Genomic DNA, 27,454 nt, shown 5'->3' on the forward strand with positions numbered 1-27,454 from the left:
ATTACATTACATTAGACGGCATTTGTACATTTCTGAATCACTGTGCCATTTTGTTTTGCCTCATTATACAGTCACTGGCATATACCATGACTGTTTGGGCCGGCGTCATAGGTGAAGCTTGATTTTCTGAATCGCATACACCTTGTACCTGGCAGCTTGTCACTCAGATTTGCTTACCACAGTGCAGCAAAGTGTTATGACTCTGGACCAATGCATTAAAAACACATTTAGTCCCAAAACTGAACTTCTGTTTGTTCTGATATCACATAATATATATCACCTTAATTAATTTTTAATCTCCTCAGTCCTTCTCAAATAATAAGGCAAGCAACTTTCTCAATGAAGTGATTCAGTTCTATGTCTTCGAGACACTGTACCTCACCTCATCTCAAAATAAACTTTTGGTAACTATATCCCACTCTCTTCCTTTCTGTCCTATATCTTTTACTTCAATCTGTTACTATTTTTTCTTACATTTGCCTGTACTTTTTCAAATGTTTAACTGTTGAACTGTGCTGTAGTATTATATAACTCTTTCACTGAGCTATTTTTGTCTGTATACAGTTTTGTGGCTTGTAGATTTGCGCTACAGATGTATTATTTTATAGTTTTCCCAGATGTACTCTTTGGAGGTTTTTCTCCCTGGTCCTCTCTGAAAAGGGGCTTTTTTATCCCAGGTTAAACAACAAAGTGTGAATGAATGGAAAGTAAATCTCTCTCAATTACAGCTGAGATAAAATGAACCATGTAAAGTGTGTTTTAGATGCAGAATTGTTAGGTGTGTACATATTTTATGTAGTAGCTTAATAACTGCCTCCACTTGTAGTTCATAAGTAAGAATACTGTACGACCAGTATTGCTTTTAATTTCAGGTGCTGGGCTCTGGCATTATTTGGCGGTAACAGTGAAACAGGATTTGAACAGAATTCTACATACTCTGTCTTCATTATTTCCATTACATTGACAACTGAGGGTTATGAACACTTCTACGAGGTAAATAATTTATTTATGTATTTATTTCAGTATTCTTTCTAAGTTGTATGTTGGTAGTGGCTATCACTGTAGAAGCTCACGTGAGAATGTATACTGTTCAGTGTTGACAGCAGTTAACGTTTGCTTACATGCATTTTGGTAAATGTGAGATGCTGCCAGCTTGTGTGTGCTTCCTTTGTTTTATTGGAGAGATCATCAAGGCACAGGAACAGGCAGGAGCATTCTGCTGCAGAATAATTGCTAAATGGTGGCATTCTGTCTAGAAGTAGAGAGTTTTGTTGCCATGGTTTGAAAACATGATTAATATTTGTGACCTTTAGGTCATCTAGAAAGGTAAGCCTGTCATATATTTGGTTTCCAAGTCTCCGTTAACCAAATAAACTGGTAGAGGTACTGATAAAAAGTCTTCATCATGAGAGTCTGACTCTCATTCTTTTCCATGTGCTATGCAGCATTTGGAGAGTAGCTATATAGAAAAAGGATGTGCCATTTATGTTGCAGCAATATTGAGATACTCATAACCCAGCTTTTCAGTCCCACATGCTGCGAGTGGTAACTGTGTATCTGTCCCCTGCCACTCCATTATGGTGAGTGCAACAATGAATACTTTCTGTTTTCATTTTAAGTCGGCTAAACATCTGAAGTTCATCATAACTGTTCACTTTTGCAGTCATTGTTGTTTGGATGCCCTTCTGCAGGCAGCCCAACAGCTGGTTCAATGTCTGAGGCTGTAACCACCCGCCACAAGGCTTCGTCTGACACCTTCCCACTGCCACATAATATTAGTGGCATGAGAGATGTCTGCTGACACCGACTTCACATCTTTCTTGCCACACAGTTTGCTCTGGTACATTATCAGACCATTATTGGTCCATTAGTTCATCTGCATCCAGAGGAAAGATGTGCACCCCATAAGGGAATTTTCTTGATATGTATTGTTGTATTAGTCTTATGTCTGACAATGATTTAGAGTCTCAGGTTAAAATTTGTAACTGTATTGATTGTGGGAAGTGCATTCCTTACAACTTGACTCAGCCCAGAGTGTGAAGTGGAAACATGTGTGTGCTGTCCCAGCTTCATACGAAGGACACTCTAGAAAAGAGCTAAGTTTACTTGAGAGTGCATTTCATAAAGGATGTTTGTTGGATTGTATAATGCTATGGCTTCAGCGTATACCTGTAGGAGCCTACCTCTGAAAAAAGGAACATGCCAGTAAATGTCATGGGGAGAAATGTCAGGAGATTAAGGACATTCCTTTGGACTATTGTAGTTTTCCTAGGTCCGATTGCAGCTGTTTGCCAAGGCCTATAGCATGACTACACTGGAGGCTGCCATGCCATTAGCTGTGCTTACGTCCTTCCAGACCAAAGACCTTGACATAGTTGCTGATGCCAATGAGTCCTGTATGTCAGAGACTTGCATTATTGCTGACAAGGTTAAGGACAGTCTCCACTGTCTGTATTCATGAGGAAGTTCCCAGGAACTGGGCTGAAGTCGTAGTTGTCTGTCTGAATTAAAATGTCCTTCAAAATGCTCCCTGTACAGCATCTGTTTTTCTGAAGTAAAAGCCAATACCAAAGGGCTCTGGCTGACTTAAGTTTGTAAATGACTGCAAGCTAGGAACAGTCATTGAATTCCCAAATGACTTGGTCATCCTGCAGGAAGTTTTCTCCCCAATAAATAACTGGTGTCAAAATCATGCCAAAAATGCATTATTGTATCCTTTGGGAACTACTGCATTGACATTACACCCAAAAGAGTTGACCCAGTTGTTTGAGATTTTGGGATCTTACTTTGAATGTGATCTAACTTTTGACCAATATGTGTCTACTGTTGTAAGAAAGTCCTTCCATATTGCACAGCTGATAAACAAAAGGATTGTGTATACCGCTAAGAATGTTATTTTCCCCCTTACTCATCCCTCATTAGGCCAATAATTGAATATAATGCCCCCTTTCGCATGTATCTAACTAGACACATACAGCATTCCAGTTGCTGCATGTATCTATCTAGACACATGCAGCAACTGGAATGCCTACAGAGATCTTACTAAAAAAAGATACAAGACCTAAACAACATGCCCTGTATGGATAGGCTCAAGAGCCCTGTCACCATACTGTGTATACTACAGACTGTGAAGAGGTATCTGTATCTAGTATACAAGGCATTTTCCTACCCATTGATGATGGTTTTACTGCACATTAGCAAGCCGAATGTCATCAGAAATACTCTAAGGATCTAATCCTTTTCTGCAACTTCAACGGAATGGAATGGAGGGACAGCTGTATCTCCCCAAGGGAACCGCTGCTGTGGAACAGACTCCCATTCCATATAAAACAAAGCTCATGCCTGTCCATAGTTTAGATTTTGGATGGGAAACGGAAAATTTACCCCAAGACTGCCCCTGTACTAATGAACAGAGGCAGCTCCTAAATGCTTTGTACCAAGCACGAGTCCCCTTAAATTATGTGTGGTGTGATACCAGTTATTCTCATTAGGGGTAATGTATAATTATCAACATGGGATGGATAGGCCGAGCTGTAACCAAATTAAATATTATTTTGAGCACAAAAATGGCAAATGGAGCACAAGGACAGCTAGCCTAGTACTTATCTATAAACCTAAGAATCAATAAAATGTTTTTCTGAAACCATGTGGTCCAAAGCGTTAAAGGCCAAATATACAGTTGTGTAGGTACCTTACCGTAATAGTAGATATTTCAGTAGGTTACTGTTGCAGTATTCATGGGTAATGGGACATATCCTGCCATGAAAACCATACATGAGACCAGTATGCTAATCTCCAGCACCTTCCTTATGTACTAATATGTTTGCCATTAGCATGAACAGATCTACTCATTTAAGAGAGACATATACAGATGTCAAAACTTAGCCTTCTTGCCCCTAAAATGGGAGGCTGAAGCCTGTATCCAAGTCAAATCTTGTCATACAGAAAAAGGGAAAACAGATAAAAACAGGAAGGAAAGGATTCCCTACCCCAGCTAGGGTAGAGAATATTCAGGAGATGGAGGTGCAGTAGGGTATTTGTACTGGAACAATGGTCTGCTGTTGTGGCAAGTTACCTATGAAACTGTACTATGTTCTCCAAAAAGCACTGTGCAATATTTCTTACAGATAGGACATTTTCTAAAGCTCAAGAAGAGGGTGGATGGAGCTGAACCAGAGTCCAGGGGGTGGATGGAGCTGAACCAGAGTCCGTAATGTTGTATAGAACAGTTCTGGCTCTGGAAAAAGCATCAGGTTTGTAATGTCAGGTAGTGTGAACAGTGGACCAGTTAGCTGTTCCCAAGATGGATCTGGAGTTTACACTCTTACAGAAAGCCCTTGATGTGGTAACTGCCCTAGAAGAATGAGTTTCATCATTCTTAAGGGGATTATTGCCATGACTGGAATAGCAGATATGAATGGAAAGGGAAACACCATGTATAAGCAGTTTGTTTAGAAACTGTCCCTTTTCATCATAAGATGCAAAGGTTGGTTAGTTTTCCTGAATTCTTTAGTTTTATCCAGTTAATATCAGAGCTGTCTGGACTAAAACATACTAGGTTTTCATCAGCTTAAGACTTTACACAACATACTCTACAAACGTCATAAAAGTCCAGTTCACTGTACAGTAGCTAGTAAATGTAATACTGCGAGAAACATGAGATCCCAAAGTCAAAACCTAATACAGGTAATCAAATCTGTCACCATGGTGATTCTCTGTATTCTTTTCAAGTTGCAAAAATATAGAGTAATATTCCTCAAGGTTTAAGAAGTGAACTGACCATCATAGATTTCTTCACAAAGTTAGAATCTACCTACCAGAAATCTGGTATTGCAGTTTCACCTGATATCCTGCATTAAGCCTGCAACTTTACGTTAACCAAGCACGGCCTTGTATTTTTCATCACAGTGTTGCTTCCTGCTACAGTCTCTTGAGACCAGTCTATTCTCTGTGCCCAAAATATCAATAAGAAAAGAATCCGCAGCAATGGATATAAAATGACTATGCTCTCTTGTTCTATTATTAATTACATCCATTCTTTTGTGCTCTGTTTGTTGATGGCAAGTGTTAAATATACTTTTGGAGCTTTTCTTGGACCTCCAGCGAAAATGGGCCTTGTCTCAGACTATTCTTGTCAGCAAACAAAAGTAAATAAAATAAATGACAAGTCCCTTGAAGTGACAGTGTTCCCACCAAATCCACTGTGTGAGTTTTCCTTTCTGATGCAGAACATGTCTGAGTTCCCGATGACAGATGCTCCATTAAGAAATTAAGCAATCGACTTTGGCTCCTGCATTACTTGGAAGAATCAGCTCTCTTAATAAATAAATAAAATCTCCCCTTTCTGTTCAGATCCTGTAGCAATGCACTAGGTAAAAGTATTATGGTAGCTCAGCTAGAATATGGTCTTCCTCTGATTGCTGCGGTCTGTAAAAGACGTGCATCCAACATTCATTCCATCTGAAATGAGATATGTACATTCATCACTCTCTTCCCAAGAAATGAACACTACTGCAAAAGCATCTATAAAGCTAACTGGCTACTGGTGACCTTCTGTTCACCTGGAAGCAACGTGGTGCACGTAGGCAACTGCATGGCTGTAAAGTCAGCACATTGGAGAACAAAAATAGCCAGCAGAAAAGGTGGACTACCAAGAATTTAATATAAAAAACACATAGCTAGGTAGAGGAGTTCCTCTTCTGTTAACCTCTCAACTATTTAAACTTAACAAGAATGAGATCTTATCCTCAGTAGCTGCTAGATGATTCAGAAGTCCACCAACATGCAACCTTAGAAATCTTAACCACTCCGGTCCTCTCCTCCAAAACCCCAAACTAGGCTGCACAGCGCAGACTATGCTTTTTCAGTCTTTGGTCCCAAACTGTGGGAATCTGTCCCTTCTTTTCTTTAAAGATCATTCCTTTTACCCTATTTTCCAATCGGAAATAAAAGCACATTTCAAGACTCTAGGAAAATGCAACTGCTGTCTCTCTGGTCATGTAACTTAACCTCTTCCTACCCCTTTTCCCTTTGCATAACTTGCTGTGACACTCTTAATTGTGATTCTTTCAGCATGTTAACTCTGATACCAACCGTGTATATAATGCATGTATATGTTGTGTTTTGCCAATTACTATATCTATAATAAAGATAGTGGACTACATACATGTTCGTTTACAAAGTCCATTAAACATGTGGGAGAAACAGAAAAATATGGGTTTTGTAAAACATTATTGGAAACAGTTTGCACATCTTGTTGCTGGTTGTGATATACTAATGACAGAAGGACTGTTTACTGAAAGGTGTAATAATGTGGCAAGACTGTTGTACTGGGGGTTGTGCAAACATTATGGTATTGAAGTGGCTGGCAAACGCTGGAAACATGAGCCACAAAGCATTGTAGAAAATGAAATTTCTCACGAGATCACCCATTACCAACAATTCAAAAATAGATGAAAGAAGACCAGATGTAGTAGTCCATGAAAAGAAGGCAGAAGTAGAGTTGATCATTGAAATTGCTGCACCCAGCGAGAGATAGGGTTGCCAGGTGTCCGGTTATCTGACAAATTGTCCGGTTAGAAATTTCAATCAAAACCGGATTTTTGGTTTTAAATTTTGTGGCGCTGACGTCATCACATGCGTGGCTATCAGCCTGTCGGAATTGAGCTCAATGAGCTCACTTCAGTAGTGCGAGTGGGAAGCAGAAGCCCAGCATGTAGTGCGAGCGGGAACTTAAGCAGAAGCCTAGCATTAACCGACTTTGGATTATTATGGATATTATTTCACTTTGGGGAATTCATCAGCTTGACTTACGGGAAGGCAGCAATTTCAGAAGCCAGCACAAAGGTAGTGTGTGTGTGATAAGATGGGTCATATCTCCGTCTCAGATAGTGTATTTTGAAGTTTAACAGCCTGTAAGTTCTGCTATAGTTTTGGCCCATTAGGAATTGTAAAGGAGGTAGATAACTTCCTGTGCAAGACAGTTCATTTTTCAGACTTTTAAAAGTAAAAGTTTTAGCTGTTCTTCTGCCTGTAATGTGAATACTATGAAAAGAGAACCAGAATTGTGTATTTGTATGTGCTTGTGCGTGTGTGCAATGATGAAGTGAATGTCACAGCTGAGATTTCTGGATGAAATTATTGTATACAAGTGTGAAGCCATTTATAATTTAGCTTAGGTTTTTACTGTAATTTTTGTCAGTAAGGACTTTGATTTGATGTAGCCTGTAGTTGAAGAGGTCAGAAAAAATAGAACAGCATAGGTAAGGTAATAAAGTTTTGAGGCCTGCAGTGAGTTATGGTGTGGTAAATGTGGGTTATTAGCGGTAATACTGAGTCAAGCACATAATGTCTTAAGTGTTGTCACAAGGAGTTGAGGGCTGACCATGTTAGAAGCATCAGCCAGATCAACAGTTAGTTGCTGTTCTTGTCTGGTCTGGTGTCATTTGTCAGTGTTTGGAGTTCATCATTTGTTAATGGCCATACAGATGTCATTGTATTTCTGCCTACATGAGACATATGCTGGTGCCTGGGTAGTGTTTTGTATTGGAGATATTCACATGTCTGAAAGTAGACTAATTTTTTCAAAATATTGACATGAATTGGAAGCAGGTCTGTAGTCTGTGTAGTCTGCTGTTGTGCTTGGGTAGATCCTTTTTTGGGAAGGGATGGATTATTTTTATTTTATTTTAATTTGTATTTTACATTTGTTTACCGGGAAAGTCTGACAGACCCAAAAATCTTATTTTCAGTGGCGACCCTGGGAGAAAAGCTCTGTTGACAAAAATAATTTTTTATCAAGAGTAATACATTATATACACTAAGTAACATTAGGGTTCTCAGTTCTGCCTTGCATGTCGCCAACCCCTAACGTTTTTTCATCTTTTATGGGGAAGGGGATCCATGTTAGGCATGCCATAATCATGATGCTTCAAACAGTGTGACTAATAAATATGTTACTTGCACAGTATCTCGTTGTTCACATTGCTTTGTTTAGTAAATGTGTATCAGTGGTTTGTGCTATAAAATTTGAATTAAATGTTTTAAATTAAATCCAAATATCTGTAATCACTGTAGAAATAAAGCAGAGGACAATATGCACACAGAGTTTTCAACAGTGTTTATGGCAACTGGGGAGATCTGCTGAAAGCAGGCATCTGGAACAAAAAAGAGGGTGTTCCCATCAGCTGATGTCACAAAATGGGTGGAGCATGTATGGGAGGGGTGGGAATGGGTGGGGTTATGGGTGATGTGAGGGGCGTGGCCTTAGTCCGATTTTAGCCACAAAGAAAGCTGGCAACCCTAGCGAGAGACCGTCATAAATACCAGGATTTGCAGGCAGAAATGAGGTCAAGTTGGAAGATGGATACCTAAACAGTTCCCGTAGTAGTCTGAGCAACAGGTCTTATAAAAAAAGAATTTACAATCGTACTTAGATCTTTTACTGATACAGGTAACTCCATACGAATTGCAGGAGTCATTACTGGGCACATTGCAGGTGCTGTGAAGAGCACTTCTAGCTAACATCAAAGATTGAAACAATACAAATTTAATAAATTTTAATCTTGCTTTGACTTGGGAATGGAGTCCATTCCCGTCATGGTATTAGAAACCCAAAAGACTTGGAGAAATTAAAAATGGAGGTTTCTGTGGTTCTGTCTTATTTGTACGATCTGCTCCATGCTGGGTTGACATACTCTTCAGTTAAAGCTCACCTGTCAGCAGTTTCTGCTCATCTGCCCTTGACTCCTCCTCTGGCCTCTAGATTTGATGTCAAGCAATTTCCTAAAGGCGTCCTTCATATCAGGCCTCTCAGGAAGCCTATTCTACCTTCCTGGAACCTCCATTTTGTATTTGTAAAATTGACTTGGGCTGTTTTGAGCCTGCTTCAGCTTCCTTACAACATTGTACTTGGAAAACTGTTCTTTTGGCTCTCACATCAGCCAAGAAAGTGTATCAACTTCTTGCTGTCATGGCTATATCTCCTTTCTTAGTTTTCCGCAGAGACGAAGTGTCTCTTTGTACTAACCCCTCTTTTATGCACAAGTTGGTCAAAGAGTTGTCCCTTAATCAGTCCTATTCATCTGCTTTCCTTTTTTACTTCTGTGCAGTCTGCCAATGAGAAGGTTCTTCACACATTGGATATGCATAGACAGCTCAGATATAATTTGGAGAAAACTAAAGTTTCTTGAAAATCTTAGCAGGTTTTGTTTCCTTTCATCCTGGGTCTTTGAGTTTGGCTTTTTCAAAGCAAACCTTCTCTTCCTTTAATTTCGAAGGTCATTTCTTTTTATTCTTTTCTCTGTAAATATCTTTCTTCATCAGTAAAGGCTCATTCTACCAGGGCTGTTGCCTCCTCTGGTGCTTTTTTCAAGGGGCTTGTTACCAGTTCCATCCTTCAGGCTGCTACTTGGTCCTCTGTTCATACTCTCACTAAACATTACAAGTTGGATGCTGTTTCCAGGGCCAGAGTTGGCTTTGCCAGAGCTGTCCTGGATGAGTTTCTGGAAGGTTCTTCCATGCCATCCTCCAAGGCTTCCTTTTCACCTTTTGTACTTTTCCTTAGGTTATGAATACTGCAACAGTGGTACAGAAGGACATAGTACAGTTGTGTAAAATCTTACCATAACAGTAGAAGTCCTTTTCTACACTGTTGCAGCAGTTGCTCTTTTCCTCCTGTCCCCTATGCTCTAGCCTGTTTCATGCCCTGCTGGCCAAGGGGCTCTTCCCCTTTTTCTCCTTGATGCACATATTTTATTTTGTACCTAAGGGCATTCTGTTCCTCCTGGGGCTTTGTCCATTGTGAATGTGTGCGTTCGTATGTCCCCTTCATGCTCTACGTCTTTGGTGGGGAGCTTACATGTGACATATGATGCCTATAAGTACTAAAGGCTTTGTTATGCTGGCCAGACATTGGGCTGTCCTTGCCAGGAGATCCTTTAGTTTAAGAATACTGCAACAATGAAGAGAAGGGCATCTGATGTTATGGTAAAATTTTATACAGCTGTACTGTCCGCTCTAGTGAGTACCCACCCAGCCACTCCATGTTACTCTTTAGTGGCTCTTGAGTTAGCTGCCCTTACTATAAATTTGTCTTCAGAAATTCATACTGGTGACCACTTATAGATCAAACTGGAAGGTTCCTCCCCTTACACTGCTAAAGCTTGGGTTACTCTCTCATATCTTCCCTATTGCACTGTACAATACCTAGATATATTAACTAATTTTTTCATCTTACTTGTAAAATCTGCAGATCTGGGATAAGACTACCTGGGTCACTAAGCGCCTTCTGTACATTTTATGTATTCTACAATAATTAACATGAATCCACCTCTGCATTAAATTTCCTTGTCTAAACAACTGAACACTGGACAAGATGGATGGCCAGCCTGCTAGCTTCATCTCTGTTGGCAGTCTTTTAACACCTCATCTTCTAAGAGAGAGTCTAATTTTCTCATTCTCACAGATAATGACCTCACTCCGTCTGTGATTGATGTGAATACCTAATTAATCTAGAGGCTTCTCTCTCACCTATAAGCTTGCTCTTTGGGCTTTGTATACCTCCACTATAATGCTTCACTAATCACTCTAGAATGTCTTATGCTGCAGCCCCAGCAAAACTCAGACCACTCATCTACCTCTTTAATACCTACTCATAAAGAGTTGCCCTGAGCAAAAACACTGCAAATTTACCACCTCTCAACCACAGCAGAACAAAAATGTTTTAATAATAGCCGATTATTGTCAGGCCCACCAATTTGACTCATCAATCACATGGCATGTCAAGGAGAGGGTTACAGTGAATTGTCTTTTCAGGTGCTAGCATCTCTGGCATTACAAGGGCCCTAAGAACCCTAACATGTTCGTGTTTCACTGTTGCAGTCAACACACTTGGGTTATCTGCCTGCAGGTAGCCCTCAGTCGGCTCGAATACCAGTGTCTTGGGATTTTTGCGTCAGATGCTATCGCCTCTTCCATGATGTCAGGTCGACAGGAGTATAAAACACACAACTGACGCCATTACATCAGCTTTTCTTGCCACATGGGAACCCGAAGCAGAAGCAGTTCGCAAGTGCTGGTCGGCCTCTACCTGAAATTTTCATTTTTCGAGTTTTAGACCTGAAGTCTTCTAAAGCTAGCTACCCCATTGGGGATCCTTTTTTCTTGCTCTAACCGATTTCAGAAAGTTAACGATCGTCTTACCTGTGGAAAGCAAATACCTCACAAAGATTTTCATTCTTACTGCATCATCTGTTTAGGCCCAGACCACGACGTTCCTTGCTGTAGGTTTTGTGCTTTAACACCCAAACTGTTCATCGTCAGGCTATCTTTGCTGCTAAATTCTTTCGCTCTCGTTCTCCGTTTTCAGAAATGGCTTCCATAAGCCATTCAACTGCCGATCTTCCAAAAAAAAGTAAGGATAGACAGAGACAGACCACATAGGTCCAAAACTGCCAACGACGCTTCCGTTAAGCTAGTCGTCAGTTCGCCGGTACTCAGTGAGGTGCTTTTGCAGCCCTTAATACGCGCTTCTACAGATTCGCAGGCCTCTGCTGAGACCCATTCAGAGTCCGGTATGCCGTGAGATGCTTCTTCGACTATGGAACCTACAGATGTCTCTACCTTGGATGGGTCCGGAGCCGCTGTACAGGCACCGGCTTCTGAGGGTGTATTCCGACCTTCCGATGTTCGCATTAAACTGACAGCTTTGTTTTTGACTAAAAATGCCTAGTTTCTCAGGCCCAGAGTTCGCACTATGCCTAGAAAACCAGTGACCAAAGCTCATGCTCAATCTCCCTTGCCGCAGAAACAAATGCTTAGACTAGCTGAAGACCTTATAACTTTAATTAGGGGAAGCCAGCCTTCCCCCTCTAAAAGACCAAGAATTGATTTTCCTTCTGATTTTTCAGACCAAGTCCGATGACTCTGATCCTCTGATTACCAGAATATACCCTTATCTACCTATGAGGACTCAGATGCAGAGGATTCCATACCCTCTGCCTCCCCTCTAGAGGACTTTTTTTTTGGTGAAACTTTTACATACTTTAAGAGAGCATTTCCACTGGGAATACCAGGACTGCCTTCAGTCCAAAAAGAGGCTCATAATTTTTAGGCTTGTCTCAGCACAGGCCTCTAACTACACCCCCTGTCCTGGACATTGTCGATGATTTCTTCTTGGAATCCAGTCTTACTCCTGATACTTTACCTCCAGCTCCTAGAAAGCCTGACAGGTACTACAGAGTACCTGACTCTCACAAATTTCTCTAAGAATCCCACTGCGGATTCAGAAACTATTTCCCGTGGACCTAAAGGCATTAAGGCTACTACAGCCAAAAACCCTACTCCTTCGGACAGGGATTCTAGAGCTTTAGACAGATTGGGTAAGAAGGTGTATACCTCTGCAACTCTTGCCGTCAGGGTTTTGAATTGCCAGTTTCACATGCTGAAGTACCAGCAGCATATTATGGAACTAATTAAACAAAAAATGTTGTTGCTTCCAGATTGTACAGAAAATAAAGATTTACAACAGTTAATGCATTCTGCAAACCAAGTTAGTAAACATACTTTGCAGTGTGGTTTTGATGCCTTAGAAGCATCTTGCAGGGCTGCTGTCACTGGGTCTGTACTGAGAAGGCATGCTTGGCTGAAGGAGCAAATTTTGCCAGACCATGTCAAAGCAAAATTACTAGATGCTCCATTAAACCAGGAAAGGTTATTTGGCACAAAAGCAGAAGACGTTCTTAAAAAGATGGAGGAAAATGCTAAATGAATGCAAACTGTTAAAGATTTCTTACAGGTGCAGCCACCTAGATTCAGTAGGCATTGGCCTTCTGAAAACTGGTCCTTTCCAGTCCCTCCCAGGCATTCTCAGTCCAAACCCAGGGGCAAAAAGCCACCAAGACTACAGTCTCTGGGTATGCAGAAATATAAACCATGAAGTGCTCCCTCCTCTAAAACAGGGAGTGGTAAGCCACCCCCTTATGGAAAAAGTTCACAATGACTTGTCTATCTTCCTTCCCAGCAAGCCCAAGTACTTGCACCCCTAGGAGGAAAACTCGCCCTGCATGCACAAAACTGGATGTCCATTACCCAGGACTGACATTGTATCCCAGGGACACAGATTCTACTTCCACTCGCTGCCAACCCGAAACGGGTTGCCAGACCTTCCTCCAAACCAGTGGGCAGAGGCTCAAAAGCAGGTACTTTCTCTTCACAGTATCAGGGCTATTCAACCTGTTCCAGTAGAGCAAAGGGGGCAGGGTTTCTACTCCAAGACTGTTCCTAATGCCCAGAAAAGAGGGCTCTTTGCACCCTATTCTAGGTCCGTCAATTCTCAACACCTTCCTGATGGTCCCAAAATTCAAAATGTTGACTCTGCAACAACTTCTTCCTATGCTAGCCAAGGACGCCTGGCTAGTCACCCTAGATTCAAAAGAAGCTTATCTGCACATCCCCATAAGGGAATCTTGCAGGAAATATCTACGTTTCAGGGCAGGCTCTATGCACTATCAGTTCTCTGCACTTCCCTTTGGCTTATCTACTGCACCTAGGGTATTCACAAAGTGACTGGCTCCATCCATTGCATACTGTAGGCAGAGAAATATTAAAATTTACCCATACTTGGACAATTGCCTAATTCAGGCGGACAGTCAGGAATTCCTACTTCAGCACCTGGTATTTGTAAAGAGACTTCCAGCTTCTCTGGGGTACACCATCAATGAAAAGAAATCACAACTGGTGCCCAACCAAAAGATTGTATTCCTGGAAGCAAGCTTGAACACAACTTCCCAGATCGCATTCCTCACTCCAGTAAAACAGGCTTATTTGACAAACTACTTCAAACTAATGGCCACCAAAACCCAGCTATCTGCAAGAAAAATACTGCAAACCCTAGGATTCATGTCCTCATGCAGTCTACTAATTCCATATGCAAGGCTGCATATGAGGAAACTTCAGTGGTACTTAAAAAGTCTGTGGTGTCAACATTCTCAGGACCTGGAAACACGGATTCCTATCATTCCTTGTCCAAGGGCAGAGTTCTTTTGGTGGGCAGAGGCATGCAACCACAACAAGGAACTTCCTTTCACTCAACCCCTCGCCGCCCAAACCCTGACGACAGATGCATCAGACTATGCATGGGGGGTTCACATGGCAGACAAATGTATTCAAAGCAAATGGAGCCCAGAACAAATTCCCCTGCATATCAATCAAAAAGAAATGTTAGCCGTACAGAATGCTCTGACAGCCTTCAAATACCTTATCCATCCAGGATAACTCCTGATAAAGACAGACAACACCACAGTTATGTGGTACATAAACAAGCGGGGGGGAACTCATTTCTACCCTCTCTGCAGGTTAGCTATGGCCCTGTGGAACCACAGCCCTGAGCAACCAAGTGCATCTGCAAGCTCAATTCCTGCCAGGCAAACAAAATTCACTAGCAGACTACTTAAGCAGAAATCTACTGGACCCACACGAGTGGAAGCTGGAACCCAGTTCATTCAAACTTCTAATCCACAGGTGGGGGAACCCAGAGGTGGACCTCTTTGCCTCCCCCAAAACCATCAATTGAGCAAATTGTGCACCAGAAATCCCCACAGCCAAGCATGGAAAGTGGATACCCTATCCTTTACATGGGAAAACCTTTCAATTTATGCCTTTCCCCCTCTGCCCCTCCTCTCAAAAGTACTACTCAAGATCAAACAGGACAGGCCAAGGACAATCCTTATTGCCCCAGACTGGCCACGCCAGCACTGGTAACCCACTCCTACGCAGTCTGACAGCAATGCCACCCTGGCACCTACATCAGACCCCCTCCCTGCTGTCCCAGCAGGAGGAACAGATTTTGCATCCACACCTGCAAACACTGAACCTTGCAGCCTGGCTTATCCCCTGAATACACCACCAGCAACCCTCAGCAAACAGGTACTGGACATCATCCTTGAGGCCAGAAGGCCTAGTACTAGGAAATCCTATTCAGAAAAGTGGAAAAGAGATTGTTCTTGGAGCCAGTCTCAAGGAAAGGACACAGCTGTGCCCACCTTACCTCAAATCCTAGATTCCCTAGCAGAGCTACTCCACAAAGGCCGATCCTTCTCATCAATTAAAATTCATGCCTCTGCAATTTCAGCTCACTACTGAGCCACATCTATTTTCTCACCCTCTCATCAAACATTTTCTGAGAGGAGCTAATGATTTAAGGCCCCTGAGGAGAGCTCCCACCCCTGCCTTGGGACCTTAACTTTGTACTAGAGAAGCTCAAGCTTCCCCTTTTGAGCCTGCTGCTACAGCAGAGTTAAAATTCCTCTCTTGGAAAACAACCTTACTTCTAGCCATCACTTCAGCAAGAAGAGTGTCTGAGTTGCAGGCACTAATGGCTGTGGAACCCTTCATTATTTTCCATGTGGACAGGGTTTCCCTCAGGACTAACCCATCATTTATGTCCAAGGTGGTATCCAGTGTGGCTTTAAACCAATCCATCCATTACCAACCTTTTTCCCTAATCCTCAAAATAGAGGATGCAGATCTCTAGGAACCCACAGACTGAAATAATTGAGCTGCAGATTCCTCTAGATAGGATTAATTACCAATTCGTATCTTGAAAACATTCTTAGATTTAATAAATAAAAACTCCCTTGAGCAGTTGGTAAGCTTACTAGAAGATGCACTGCATTATTATCCCAATTCTTACAAACCTGGCTTCATCTTGCACTACTTCAGTGACATCTCTTTCCCCGGTAAATCTTAACCACAAACTTGTGACCTTCACCGTTAGACTTCTAAAAGCCCCTACAGGAATTCCTACTGTATTTAAGGTCTGAAAATGTTCCAACATTGAAACACTCTTATGTTGCATTATCTTACTTTGAACCCTTTTTTTGTACATAGGTGAATTAAGTGCTAAAAAGTGTACTGTTCAATTTTGGTAGACACCCTCCCCCCTCCCAATCATACTGTATAGACAAGACACCACTAGAAAACAAGAAGTGTAGTCAAGGACCTTGAAACTTGGGGTGATAACATTTCCTGGACATAAGAGGGATTTGTCACAGCTAATTGCCAAAGGAATGTCATTAAGATCTAAAGATGTAATCATTGCCTTATACTCCCTTTGAGATGCATCTCGCTAAACATATCATACCATTAGAAAACCCCAAAAATTCATAGCCAAAAAGATCACAGGCCTAATTTCCCTGATCTGTCAAGAAAGGCTGGAATCTCTGTCCTTTCATTCAGTGTCTTACAGACGTCTAGGGGGATCTCTGACTTACCACAAGACCCTGTTGTCTCTATTGGTTGACCTCCTGCATCTCCAAGTCCACTGAAATAAAACCAAGGACCTAAATCTTCACCAGTGTCTGGAATAAACGTCCCCTGCATGTTATGCAGTATGACATGCTGTCTTCCTTTAAATTTGACCAAGATGACTGAGTATTAACACATTTACTCAGAGATGGATTAGTTTGGACCTTCTAGAGGAAGGAGGTGTGGCTTTAGGGAGGGCCAAGACATAAATGGTCATAAGTCAATAGCCTTGGAATGTGTGTCTGTCTTATTCTTCAGGAGTAAGACATTTGGGTGCATGGTAGAGATGTGGTCCTTCCCCTGTTTCTTTTTCCTGTCACGAGACTTCTGTATACCCTTTCTTTCTAACCACTGATTCAGTACCTGATCAGTGAATCCAGAGAAGTATTGAACAAAATGTATTATTTTTATCCTAGACCCTGCAGCACTCCTAGGCTGTGTTCTTGCAGTTCTCATTTGTCTGCCATGTTGTTTTTTTTACCCTCCCTATTGTATGTGAAAGTGAGTTTTAGGCTTTCAGCCCCTGTGAGTGCAGAAAACATCTCATTTCAAGTCAAGGAAGTTGCATTTCTCAGAGAAACAACTGCCTGTACTTTGAGGCCCAGATGCTTTTTTTAAAAAGCCTTGGTGTTTCCAGATGTCCTTCTGTTGGAAATCTTGGTGGCATTTGAGATCAGAGGAAAGCTTTCTACTTAACGGATATATTCAGTTAAGTGAAGTGAAAGGAATCTCAGTTTGGTTGGAAAGGTTATCTTTTGCAACCTCATTTGGTCATTTTGCTGTCATTCTTGCTGGATCTCAGACACCTGTATGATTTTGGTTTCACTAATTTCATGGTCAGGATGCTTGTCCATGGCATCGCTTTTCGTTATGACCAGTGGAAGGCAAAACTCTGTAACAGCACCAGCTGGTTAAGTAGATTCTTAAAAAGATTCAGCAAAATTGGAAAACAAGTAAATCCAAACTGCTGAACATGCAAACTACTTTATTTTACCAATCTGGTACCTTAGATCATGTGAAGGCAAATGGCTGTGGTACTGGATTGGTAAAATAGTTTGTGCGTTGAGCAGTATGGATTTATTTTTCATTTGTGTGTTAATTCTGCAAATTTGCCCAGTTTTGAAATATCTTTCTCTTTGGAACCAGAGCTTCCCGACAGGTTTGTCTGTTTTCCATTTGAACAGATTATTCAGTGGCTCTGAAATTTGTCTCTTGGAAGTTACTTTTCTTAATGGTCATCACCTCTGCTTATGTGATCTCAGTCCTTCAGGATTTTATTGTAGGGAACTTTATTTTGTCTTTCACAAGGATTGGATGCCTCATGTAGTCAGGATTTCCTCCTGAAAGTGGTTCTGTTGTTGCAATGAAACCAGGACTCTTCATGTCTGGCACTTCTTTTCTGAGTTAATTTCACTCTTGATGTGCACTGCCAGCACAGGTTTTATTTGAAGAGGATACATGAATTCAGGAAAACAATAGTTATGTTTCTTCTTTGTTTCAGACAGGGAGGGACTCCTGACAGTTGCAAAAAAGCCATGTCCAAATAGATTACCAGCTGAAGTAAGCTTTGTCATTATGTTGTTTACTTCCCATTGGAAAATGCAGATGTTAAAGGCCACTCCATTAGATGGGTGACTGCTCCCATACATGCTTTGTAAGCATTGCCACTGTAGATAGCCATGCCATGGCCACCTTGTCATCATTTTACAGTTTCACTCGGCATGATCACTTTGGCTGTGATATCAAAGGTCAGGCCTGCTTTGACCCTCAGAGTTAAAGGATTTGGCTTCTGAACTCATGCCTTTCGTCCATTCTCCAAATGTGTCTTCCCAGGAGGTGTAACTTTCCTTGCCTGGAGTTCTTCCCATTAGTTACCTATTTATAGGTGCAAGATTTCCCCGTCATTTGATTTGTTTAAGCTCTGTACAGAGGATGCGTGCTACCCTCCTGTGCAAGGACAGTATCTCCATGCTGTTCCTTCGGTGTAGAAGTTTATTTATATATCCTTGTGTGTTGTGGCTTTGTTTCCTTTTGCAGCTTTTTGTGTGTAATGCATGTGGTCGAATTGAATGATGCAATGGCTAGGCATGCTCCTTTAGTTTGACCTGTCAAATGGCATGCTGCACTGGTAGGAGGCATTTCTGCCCTAAAGTTTGGGAGTAAGAGACCATTATTGCTGTGATGGGAATTGCAGGAGATAAAATCCTAATATTTACCCACTTCAGAAGACATCATACTGAGAATTTGGTTGGAATATAGACACGATATACAAGGCAAATACTTTAATAAGAAAGCTCTCATATTAAGATAATTTGAAACCTTTGCAGCTACACTTTTGTAGGGGTGATTTAATATGGGCATATAGATTTCTAAAGGATAAAACCCTTCAAACTGTGTTGGGTACGCATTATACTGCACATGATATGGTTGCCAGGAATAACAAAATTGTTTATATGTGCAAGTTGGCCAGAAAGGGGGAAAAATCTTCCAGTATATGGAATTTGGTAGATTGTGAAACAAATCAGTTTTAGAAATGGGTAGATCATTGGCTTGGAGGCATTTACATGACCTTATCTTCTTGGAACAGGGTTTCTACTGACCTCTTATGAGGTCTTGGGCCTATTTGAAACATTGAATATCTTTTTGTTTTTCTTTCAGGATATTACAGAATCTATTTTGTTTGCAGGTTGCACATATTATGTTCCAGTATTTGAAAATGTTGCAGCGCATGGGACCGCAACGAAGGTATGCAGTTTTTCTCCATTTTAGTCCTCTTAATAATTAGTTGTTTACAGCAGTACATCCGGTGTATACTGGATATTAAATCGAATTATGCATTATAGAATCTTTGAAGAAATTCAGAAGATTGAAGACAATGAATTTCGTTACCAGGAAGAGGTACGTTTTCACTATTCACCCAAGTGTGGGTTAAAGTACTGCAACAAACTGATCTGAAAATGTCATTATTCTTTTGTTGTCTTCTTGCATGTCTTTGTCTGTCTTGCAAGCATTAGAAATGTTATTTTGAATGTGCAGATTTATTTTTTTATGTAATTTTAAGTGAGTTAGCCAGTACTGGACAAAGTACATTTAGAGAGGGGATCAGGGAGGAAGAGCTCTGTAAATGCAGTAAAATATGTTAAAAAAATGCACTATGTTGGCATTGAAGGAATGCTGTCAAGCTATATAGCACAGGGCAGGTTTACATCATGTTTGCTTGACAGCAGAAGTTTTTGTATATAGTTGGCTTTAAGTGCATTTATCATTTTGCCCTCTTCATTTCTCATTTGTGTTTATCCTTTATTCACCTGGTCCATTGTCTCTTGAATGCCTCTTTGAATTTCCTGTAGTACCAATTCTGGCATTCCATCCTTGGATCCACAACATTCTGTTTGAAAAAGTACTTTTGGAGATCCAAGGAATAATTTAGTTTTTACAGTCCATTCTCTGTGCTCTATCCCACTCATCCTTCCAGTTGATTCTGACTCCTTCACACCTCCCTTACATTTGCACCCATATCATATCCCCCTTGTTTGCTCTGGTCTTTGATAAGAAGTGCAACTCTTAATTCATGCCACCCCCCCCCCCCAATCATATACATATTTCTTAAGATTTTTTTTCTCTGAATACCTTCCAGCAGACTGTCACTTTTCTTATACACTCTCCAGAACTACACACATTACTGTAAAGTATGGTTTGACCAAACATTAATTCTTTAGTTCTGGAGTCTGCCCTTCTGAGTATGCAGCCCTGCAGTCTTTTGCCACAGCCATTACCCTCTGTGTGCTCAGGGTCATCCTGTCCAAGTGTGGTCAACGCTTCTCTATCTTTTTACTATATTATTGCCATCAGTTACACTCCCCTCAAGTTGGTAGTTTACACCAAATCTGGTATGGTCCCAGTGGGATACCTTGTGTTGTCTGCAGTGAACACGAACTACCATCTTTTCCTTCCATCTGCTCAGTCTTTCTTTATACAGTTTCTCTGTCCTTCTGCACTACACCTGACTTCTCTTTGTGCCGTCAGTGAAGAGACTGATCATGTTGTAGCTTCTCTCAGGTGTCCGAGACAAGTGCACTGAAGAATGTTTGTGAAGGAAGTATGGTATCAGAAGAAGGAATAGGGACAAAGCAGCTTGAAGACAATTGGTAGTGTCAGAGAGAAAGATGGTAAATAAGGGAACATGAGATCTGAAGTTGTTGTTTTCATTTGGTCTTCAACCTGTGGGATGTTTTTCGTGTTTCACTGTTGCAGTCATTACATTTGGGTGATCTGCTGGCAGGTTGCCCTCAGTCGGCCTGATTAACAAAGTCTTCGGTCCTGCATCGGTTGCTGTCCCTTCTTCCATGACGTCAGGTCATCAGGAGTATAAAACATGCTGCCGATGCCATTTTCATCAGTCTTTCTTGCCGTGCGGTGCCCGAAGCAGTTTGCAAGTGCCGGTCAGCTGACTCCTGAAATTTTCGTTTTCGAGTTTCAGAACCGAAGTCTTCAACCTAAAGCTAAGTACCCCGTTGGGGGAAACTTTTTCTTGCTCCTTACTGATGTCAGTAAAAGTTAATTGTATTACTTGTGGTAAGCAAATACCGCATAAGGATTTTCATTTGTACTGTATTCCTTACCTAGGCCCTGACCACAACATGCCTTGCTGTCGGTTTTGTGCTAAATTTAATCAACGCACTATTAAGCGTCTGTATATTTTTGCATCAAAATATTTTGGCTCAAGATTTAACTATCCAGAAATGTCATCGGTTAGCAATCCGACTACTGGAATACATAAACGCAAAGAAAAAGACTGACCGTCGAGGTCCAAAACCGACTAAGCTTCTCATAGGCCAGTCACCGGTTTGCCAGTACTCATTGAGGTACTTTCGCAGCCTCTGATACCCGCTACTTTTGATTCGCAGGCCTCTACTGAGACCCATTCAGAGTCTGGTATGCCGCAAGACACTTTAAGTATTGAACCTGTGGATGTCTCTACCTTAGATGGGTCCGGAACTGCTGAGAAGGCACTGGCTTCTGAGGGTGTTTTCAGGCCCAAAGATTTGTATATTAAATCGATGCCATCTTCAAAACCTAGGCCAAAATCAACGTCTATGTCTAAAAATGACACTTGGGGCATGTGCACAGGCCCCTATGCCTAAAAACAAATGATAAAATGGCTGAGGATTTAATTACCTTGATCAGGGGTTCCCATCCCCCTCCTGCTAAGAGGCCTAGGCAAGGCACTGACTATGAATCATCAAATCAGGTTTCGATTTTTTTCTGATTCCTCTTCTGATCAGGAATTATCTATTCCACCTTATGAGGACTCCGATGCAGAAGATTCCATCCCTTCTTCTTCTCCTCCTGAGGATTTTTCTTTTGGAGAAACTTTGTATACCTTAAGGGAACACTTTCACTGGGAGAGTCACTATTTCTCAGAATCTAAAAAGAGGCTTAGGGATTTCTTTCTTCCTCAGCATAGGCCTTTGGCTATGGAGGTATAGCATTGTTGATGTTTTCTCAGAATTCAGAATGGCTCCTGATTCCCTGCCTCCAGCTCCTAGTAAGCCAGATAGATATTACAGGGTTCCTGGCTCCCACAAATTCCTCTTTAAAAACCTTACTGCTGACCCTGAAACCATTTCTCAGGGTCCCAAGGGTGTTAAGGCTTCTACTGCTAAAAATCCTACCCCTTCTGATAGAGACTCCAGGGCACTGGATAGATGGGGTAAGAAGGTTTACACATCTGCAACCTTGGCAACCAGGGCTTTAAACTGTCAATTTGATATGCTTAATTATCAGCAGCATGTCATGGGCTTACTTAAACAAAGTGATGTTTTCTGACTGTGTGGAAAATAGAGTTGCAGGATTTATTGCATTCAGCTGAACAAGTTAGAAAGCATACTTTGCAATGTGGTTTTGATTCTTTGGAGGCCTCTTGCAGGGCCGCTGTAACTGGATCTGTGATAAGAAGGCATGCTTTGCTCATGGAGCAAAATCTGCCTGATCATGTTAAAGCAAAATTGTTGGATGCTCCTTTACAACAGGACAGTCTATTTGGTAATAAGGCAGAAGAAGTTTTGAAAAAGATGGAAGATAAAGCTAAATCTATGCAAACTGTAAAAGATTTCCTACAAGTGCAGCCACCCAAGTTCAATAGGCACTGGCCTACTAAGAATTGGTACTTTCCAGTACCACCATAGCCGCTCAGGTCAAACCCAGACACTCCAAAGGCTCCAGGTTTCAGTCACAAGGAACTTGTAGAACAAAAGAGTGGGGTACCTCCACCTCCAAATCTGGAAGTAACACGGCACCTTCCTACGGTAAACAGTCTCAATGACTTTCCTCTGCAATCACTAAGCACTTATCTTTTGGCCGCCCCTTTAGGGGGGAAACTAGCACTTCATGCACGAAACTGGCAACTAATTACCCAAGACAAGTGGGTTTTAAATATAGTATCCCAGGGATACAGATTTCATTTCCACACGTTGCCAATACCAAACGGATGGCCATGTCTGCCTCCAAATCAGTGGGCAGAGGCCCAGAAGCAAGTTGTGTCCCTCAGGAATATGGGGGCTATTCAACCAGTACCAGAAAAGGAAAAGGGACAAGGTTTTTATTCGAGACTTTTCCTGGTACCCAGAAAAGACCAATCATGGCGTCCAATTCTGGACTTATCCATTCTAAATACATTTCTGGACATTCCAAAATTCAAGATGCTGACTCTACAACAGTTACTGCCTATGCTAGGCAAGGATGCCTGGTTGGTAACTAAGAGGCTTACCTGCATATCCCAATCGGGGAATCTTGCAGAAGATACCTCCGCTTCAAAGCAGGCTATTTCATAGCAGGCCAAAAGTACCTCACCAAGAGGATCAAAGGGCTCAAACAGATGCCATATGCTGCCCGGTTAAAGAAACTCCAGCTCTACTCAGTGGCATACCGCCTGTTCAGAGGCAATCTGTGCCTGATGTATAAAGCCATGTCCAACCCGGAATTAATGGACATGCTGCACCTCAGAAAATCCATATCCCATCGAGCTACGCGCTCGAGAGACTTGAACCTCAGCACTGAAATAAATAGGACATGCTGGAGGGACAGATTCATAACCCAGAGGCTCCCTTCACTCTGGAATAAAATCCCAGTCCAGGTTAGGCAGAGTCCCTCATTGACTCTCTTCAAGAGGAATCTTGATGAGTGGATGGGAGATCGTAGGTTTAGCCCGGGTATCACTTCTGTGTCACTGTTAGACAGAGGCACAGTATACTAACCTCGAAAAAGGGCATAGCAAAATAAATTTAAAATGGGTGGCGAAAGCCAAACACATTCTAGCTAGGCTTATAAATGCCCTAGGGCAGATAGCCTAGTATGAACCTATGAACCTATTTGCAGTATCAGTTCTCTGCACTGCCCTTTGGCTTATCTACTGTGCCCAGGGTCTTCACAAAGTGCCTGGCACCAGTAATTGCATTTTGCAGACAAAGAAACATTCAAGTTTATCCTTACCTGGATGATTGAGTAATTCAGGCAGAAAACAAGGACACTCTTCTAAAACATCTGGTGTTTGTAAAAAGACTTCTAACTTGTCTAGGGTACACCATAAACTAAAAGAAATCATAACTGGTACCCTCTCAAATAATTACATTCCTGGGTGCAAACTTGAATACAACTGCCCAGATGACTTACCTTACGCCAGAAAAACAAATTCAGTTGATGACTGACTTCAAACAAGTGGCCACAAAAACCCAGCTATCTACAAGACAAATTCTGCAGGCCGTGGGGTTCATGGCTTCCTGCATTCCAATAATTCCATATGCAAGACTGCATATGAGGAAACTTCAATGGTATCTAAAAAGCTTATGGAGTCAACATTGTCACAGCCTGGAAACAATGATTCCTATCATTCCTTGCCTGCAGCAAGAGTTCCTGTGATGGGCAGAGGCTTGCCACCAAAACAAGACTGTCATTCATTACACCCCCTGCCACCCAAACCCTGACTACAGACCCATCCAATTATGCTTGGGGGGGGGCATCTGGCAGGGAGATGCATTCAGGGCCAATTGAGCCCAAATCAAATGCACCCACATATCAACCAGAAAGAGAAGCTAGCTGTACAGAGTGCTCTGACAGCCTTCAAGGACCATCTTCATCCAGGACAACTACTAATGCAGACAACACCACAGTCATGTGGTACATAAACAAGCAGGGGGGGTACCCATTCCTACCCCCCTTTGCAGACTAGCCATGGCTTTGTGGAACACTGCCTTGACTTATCAAATACATCTACAAACTCAATTCCACAAATGGAAACTGTATCCACAAATCTTCAGCATGTTGACATGCAAATGGGGGAGCCCAGACATAGTTTTGGGGTGAGACAAAAAAATCTATCAGTTGGACAAATTCTGCACAAGAATTCATCACAAAAATGCTTGGAAAGTGGATGCTCTATCCTTCAGTTGAAAAAAACTATCAGTCTATGAATTTCCCCCTCTGCCTCTGCTCTCCATGGTCTTACTAAACATCAGGAAAAACCAAAAATGATTCTGATTGCTCCAGACTGGCCTCGCCAGCACTGGTACCCACTCCTACACAATATGTCGCATCTTCCTGTGTGGTACCTGCCTCAGACACCTTGCCTACTGTCTCAGCAGAACTATCAAATTCTGCACACTCCGCTCCAAACTCTGAATCTTGCAGCATGGCTAGTCAACTAATTTCACCAGTTACATCTCTCAGCAGACCTGTGATGGATGTCATTTTGGAGGCTAGAAGGCCTAGTACTAGAAAATCTTATGCTGACAAATGGAAAATATTCTGTGCCTGGAACCAAGCACAAGGAATAAGCACAGCAATGCCCAATATTCCTCAGATTCTGCAATATTTAACTGAGATGCTTCACAAGGGCCTACCTTTTTCTTCCATAAAAATCCATGCCTGTGCCATTTCAGCTCATTACAACACAGAGCCTACCCTCTTTTCTCATCCTCTGCTAAAGCAGTATTTCAGAGGGGCCAAAAATTTAGGACCTCCCAGGAGAGCACCAACTCCTGCATGGGACCTCAATTTTGTGTTGGAAAAACTCACCCTGCCTCCTTTTGAGCCAGCTGCTACTGTGTACATAAAATTTCTCTCTTGGAAGACAGCTTTTCTTTTAGCAGTCACTTCAGCTAGAAGGATCTCAGAACTACAGACTCTCATGGCAGTGGAGCCTTTTATTATCTTTTACCCAGACAGGGTGGCTCTCGGGACCAATCCATCCTTTATGCCTAAACTGGTATCTAGTGTGGCTCTTAATCAGACCATTCATCTGCCAACCTTCTTCCCAAATCCACAGAACAAGGGGGAGTGGATTCTGCATTCATTGGATGTACACAGACAACTAAGATTCTACTTGAACAGGACAAAATCTCTAAGAAAATCTGAGCAATTACTGGTGGAATTTGCTGCAGGGGCAGAGGGAATGGCTGTTTCAAAGCACACTATTTTAAAATGGATAAGCCATTGTATTCGTTTCTGCTACATGCACCATGGTAAAACCTGTCCCCAAGGGGATCAGATTCCATTCCACCAGGGCTGCATCTACTTCTACAGCCTTTCTCAGAGGGGTTCCTACCAGAGACCTTCTAGAAGCTGCTTCCTGGAGCTCAGTTCATACTTTCACCAAACATTACCATTTACCTCTCTTCTCTAAATCCAGAGCAGGCTTTGCCACTGCTGTCCTGCAGGGCCTTATAGCTGCTCCTAATGCTGTGTAATTCCATCCTCCCAACCATAGCTTTGGGATTCTACCCAAATGTAATAACTGCAACAGTGAAACACGAAGAACATAGTACAGTTGTGTACACTTACCATAAATGTAGATGTTTGAGTGTATTCACTGTTGCAGTCCTGGTTACCCATCCTCCAGCCCCCTGTTTTTCTCTTACTATATCTCTTCTTTCTTTTACTATGCTTAAAAGCCTTTTGGTGTATTTGCTTTTATTTAGAGGTATATTTTTTGTGTTCTAAATTGCATGCATATATATATATATATATATATATATATATATATATATATATATATATATATATATATATATATATATATATATATATATATATCTATATTGCTCCTGATTTGGGGGGCACCTGACATCTGGGGCAAGAAAAACTGATAAATGGCGTTGGCTGCATGTTTTATACCCATGACAACCTGATGTCATGGAAGAAGGGACAACAACCGATGCAGGACCCAAGATTTTGTTAATCAGGCTGACTGAGGGCAATCTGCCAGCAGAGTATCCAAATGTAATGACTGCAGCGTGGGTTTAAAGCTCTAAGCGTCCGTTGTGAATTAGCCTTTTCTGATAGAATTCTCTAACTTTTCTCTTCTGTAGCTTTTGACTATTAACACTTTTCCCTACCCTATCCCTGTGCGCTAGTTTTCCAGTGTATTCTTGCAAAAGAAAAAAAACTCTTTCCTTTCCCACCTTTCTTGTGTGTGTGTGTGTGTGTGTGTGTGTGTGTGTGTGTGTTTGAGTGCTGCCTTCTGTAACTATGGCCAAGCCTTTCAAGCCAGGCTTCAGAAAGTGTACTGAGTGGGGCCACAAGTTGCCCCCTCCTGATGACCACACACTCTGTGTAGTGTGTTTGGGTGTCCAGCACCTTGAGACCTCCTCTACAGTCTGCGTGGGTTTCAATTCCCGTGCCTTGATCGATAGGAGGAATAAGCTAAATCTTAAGGGCCTCCTTCTCTCTGAGTTTACTTCTTCGTCTACCTCTTGCGCCACCCCAGCTTGTGGGACTCAACCTCCTGCTAAGAAGTCTGGGGACTGTGAGAAGTCTTGTTCAAAGGATTGGGGTAGGCCCAGGAAGCAGTGCTGTGACTGCTCTTCTATGGTTGAGCCCCCAGCCAAATCTCAGCCGGATCTGACCAGAGGTTCTCCTAGGCTGTGGTTCACCTCATTTTTTTCCAGAGACGGAGTGTTCACAGGGCTGTTCCCTTCTCTCTGCCTCCCCTTGGTGCCACTGCAGGCCCGGGTCAGTGGCTTCTTCTGTCCAATCTTCCTGCAGGCTTTCTGAAACCAAGGTGGACAGGATGATGCGGAAGTTTATTCAGACAGATTCAGATGGGAGTCTTGCTTGCTCCTTCCTCCTCAGTTGCTGGGAGCACACAGGTTTT

The 27,454-nt window shown here is 42.0% G+C and overlaps 1 protein-coding gene across 1 annotated transcript in view; it reads left to right on the top strand.

Annotated features, from left to right (window-relative positions):
• NRDC (nardilysin convertase) overlaps positions 1–27,454 on the top strand; it is an 853,803-nt gene that overhangs the window by 167,195 nt on the left and 659,154 nt on the right. Inside the window, exons 12-14 of the mRNA XM_044086887.1 lie at positions 873–993; positions 18,992–19,050; positions 19,149–19,203. Coding sequence (XP_043942822.1) covers positions 873–993; positions 18,992–19,050; positions 19,149–19,203 — 235 coding nt within the window. The remainder of the gene's footprint in view (positions 1–872; positions 994–18,991; positions 19,051–19,148; positions 19,204–27,454) is intronic.

Source organism: Protopterus annectens, chromosome 10.part0 (genome assembly GCF_019279795.1).
Source record: "Protopterus annectens isolate FY-2018-M chromosome 10.part0, PAN1.0, whole genome shotgun sequence".
Lineage (NCBI taxonomy): Eukaryota > Metazoa > Chordata > Ceratodontiformes > Protopteridae > Protopterus > Protopterus annectens.